The 3,602-nt window shown below is 35.7% G+C and overlaps 1 protein-coding gene across 2 annotated transcripts; it reads right to left on the bottom strand.

The window, feature by feature from the left end:
* Nucleotides 1–227: 227 nt before the first annotated feature.
* Nucleotides 228–3,017, bottom strand: LOC141160797 (gamma-crystallin-3-like). Of its 2 annotated transcripts, XM_073645583.1 has the most exons (4): nucleotides 3,009–3,017; nucleotides 1,215–1,457; nucleotides 776–784; nucleotides 228–503 (listed from the first exon to the last, which is right to left on the bottom strand). In XM_073645583.1, exons 1-4 carry the CDS (start codon nucleotides 3,015–3,017, stop codon nucleotides 228–230), a joined length of 537 nt encoding a protein of 178 aa, XP_073501684.1. The 2 variants fall into 2 exon arrangements, with proteins under 2 accessions (XP_073501684.1, XP_073501685.1); XM_073645584.1 differs by lacking the exon at nucleotides 776–784.
* Nucleotides 3,018–3,602: the final 585 nt, after the last annotated feature.

Genomic DNA, 3,602 nt, shown 5'->3' with positions numbered 1-3,602 from the left:
TTACGGCTTGTGTGAATGTGAATGTTGCTGGGAAAAGATTTTTGAATATACCCTCATATCAAAAAGTATAGATAAGTTTAAAAAGTAGATATTTTTGTAAATCTATTAACATATTGTGACATTCAGTTATTCATTGTTTTAAATAATTAAACTGCAAATATTAAAGATTATAACACTAATTTTATTCCTTTTTGTTACATCTGTGTTTCATGTTTCACTTGAAGACATCAATGAAGATCCAGAACCCTCTTGAAGGAGCCAACTCTGGGACTGCTTGCTCCCCATTCTGAATATCTTCTGTATTCGCCAGGCCTCAGGTAGTACTGTCTTCCTTGATAGCTGGGCTCTTCATAGAAGATCCACTGGCCTTCTGGGATGCTGCAGGAGTAGATATCACTGTAACGGAACTGCTCTTGAACATGTGGACAGTCCTCTGTGAATTCCATCATATGACCTCCAAAATCTTCTTTCTCATAAACCCTAATTCTGAATGTGCCACGATGCTAAAAGACAAAACAACTTTGTACAATCTTGGAGCTCAAGCTTAATGAATTTAAAGTTTACTCTTACATATCTAAGCGAGTTCTTAAAAGGAATTTTTCATTTCCAGAAACACTATTTACCTGCAAATATAGTGTTAATATGATGTTAGGCTGTGTTCCTAGTGCAGTGGCTACAGAGAGAAAATGAACTTGTATTCATAGGGACAGTGCAGGGGGCGGTTACATTCACCACTCACTATACAGTGAGCACAGCAGTATTCACTTCTCTACACCGACACACGCTGCACAAACATGCTTCATAGCTGGCTGTCAATCAAAATGCCAGGGAGTGACTACAGCACATTTCCGGACATGACAGGTTCACCCACGTCCATGACTTATGACAACATTGAGTGTGCACATGAACTTATTCTGTTGGATAGACAAGTGACAGATGATTATGATAATGACAGTGGACCTATGAGGATGAATGTTCACATCAGATGAAGAGGTGAAGATAGAGGTGCATTTGTGGGTCACAGCTGAGGCCTAAAATATTTTTAATGAGGGAATAAGAAAGTTTATTGACAGATAGACAAAGTATATTGAAAACAAGGAGATTGTACTGAAAAATCATGTATTTGTCTTTTCAGAGTGTGGAGGTTTTTTGACGCACCCTCATATTTATTTTACATCTTTTAAATATTTCATAAAGCAAAAAAAAGATCTTACTTGTGGGGTCAATCGACAGGACCTCACAGAGTCATTGAAACCCAGCCACTGTTGGTAATCTGGATATTCTCCTTTCTTTAGAAAGTACTGGTGTCCCTTGTAGTTAGGATGTTCATAGATCATCCAGTTTCCATTCTCCACACGGATAGAATTGCAGCGGCTAAAGAAGGAGTGTAGATCAGCAGAGTCACAGTTGCACTCATAAGAGCGGCCCTGGAAGTTTTTGTCTTCATAAAAGATAATCTGCAAATATAGGGAGTTTTAAAGCTGTAGTTATTTGTAGAGAAGAATAAACACTTTTGTGTTTGAATTAGTTTAAGTGTCAGTGTTGGGGCCATTGAAGGGAAAGAGGAAAGAATGTCTTTTCTAAGCATTGGTGAGAAACTGTTCCCTCTCTCTAGACCCTGCAACATGAGTGCTGGGAATTTACCCAAGAATTCTAAAAAGGATATTGGGGGCACACAATTATCAAGTCCTCCTGTCCCATTTTGGACGTAAATAATGTGTTCACAAATTCGCTTGGTGTTCTGCTAATTTTGTGTAGCAATGCATTTAGATCCCCAATATCTTCATTGATCACGCACCATTTTACAATATGGTAAAATGCATTTTCTAGTTCATTTAAGAAAATGTAAAATACTATCTCAATATATGTTTTAACGTAATTTGACTGAATAATAAAATAATTTATAATTAGATTACTATTTTTTTTTCTGTAGTAAGTAGTAAATAGACTAAAGTGTAAAGGAACACCATGCCTTAAAATAAGATGAAGAAGACAAGAAATGTAATTGCCCTCACTGTTTATTAGTCTACAAAAAAAGTTTTGTAAAAAACCTGGAGAAAACACAGTGATAAATCTGCTGATTTGTTTTTGTATTATTCTCTGCTGGCGGTGGGCTGTAGGAGGTGCGGCTTAGCCAAGGGGTGAAGATTAAAAATGTTTTGTCCTTCTGTAGACAGGACAGAGGGTGGATAGCCAGCCCTCTTACAGCCAGTCGAACACAGGACAGTGAGGAGGAAGAAGGGGGCATGGCTACTTTTTTGGAACACGGGAGTTTTAAGCTTTATATACATAATGTTTATTCTCTGTGTAATAAAATGATTCATAACTATTTTATTTTTTTTTTCAATTTCTTACCTTTTTTAAAAAAATTGCTTTTCTGCGTATTGTCATCTAAGGTAAACATTTTGTATATTTAAAGGGAATCTGTCAGTAGGATCAACCATCTCCTAAGCTGTCTATATGGGCATATAGGTAATATAAAGCTGAATAAAATATTACCTTTATATCTGTGATTCTATATTTATTCCAGAGAAATCCATTTTTTTCTTAGTATGTAAGGGAGCTGTTAAGATCTCTGCCTCCCAAATGAAAGGGGAGTTACCAATGTGAGGCATGTGATGACTGACAGTCTGTTCTCCTGTTCTCCTGATCTACATATATCACACTGGTAACACCTCATTTCATTTAAAATTCACACTGAAGGCAGAATCTCTGGGAGATCTATGTCAGGCTCATAGATCTTAACAGCTCATTTACATATTAAGATAAACTAATTATTATTAGGAGGGTTGATCCCACTAACAGATTCTCTTTAAGTAGGCATGTCTGGATTTGGATAAAAAGCTACACTATGCGAGATAGTCAGAGTATAAGATACATTTTCATCCTGTTTGCTAACCTGATAATTTGTGCATATTAAGGCATAGAAAAATAATGCGGTGTGCACTGTTGAAAATTATTGAATTAATCCTTTAACTCATGGTATTTAAAAATATTCTCTAACTCACCTTCCCCATTTTGAGTAGATTTCGCAGACTGTCCACAGTACGTCTATGGGATGTGCCTATCTTCTATTTAACTGTACAACCATAAAACCAGGATTTGCATAAATTAACCATTTTTGTCATCTAGATTACAATATACAGTATATTTTTTTAGTGTTTTGTGCTAAATGTGTTTGCGACAGCATACCCAGACAGTAATGGTTTAATTGGACTGTGAAATCCTCATTGAGCTTTTGTCTGGAAAAATCTTTCTAAAGAAAGAAGTGCAAGCACATTCACTATAAACTGAATTGCAGTCTTTTCTACTATAACAATGATCTGCATTAATTGCCCTATGTTCTATTGATGTCTTTCTGTTGTACTAGACAGAAAATGCATGCACTGTCAAACAGCCGGGACATTGAGGTCACATCAGGATATTATTTAAAAGAATTAAAAAAACAGTATGTAGATATAGAGAAAAGGAAACCAATTGTTAATCATTACATTGTTTATTCATTACGCATTGGTAATATGTAATTTTCCTCACTTTTCATATTTGCAGCTCTATTATAGAAAACACATTTGTCATTAGGTTTGACATTTCCAGTAACATTA

The sequence above is a fragment of the Phyllobates terribilis genome, unplaced genomic scaffold, assembly GCF_046119375.1.
Source record: "Phyllobates terribilis strain yellow unplaced genomic scaffold, ASM4611937v1 Scaffold_9__5_contigs__length_417890890, whole genome shotgun sequence".
NCBI classification, from domain to species: domain Eukaryota; kingdom Metazoa; phylum Chordata; class Amphibia; order Anura; family Dendrobatidae; genus Phyllobates; species Phyllobates terribilis.
Note: the sequence above shows the minus strand (reverse complement) of the source record. Positions and strands in the feature narration are given on the sequence as shown.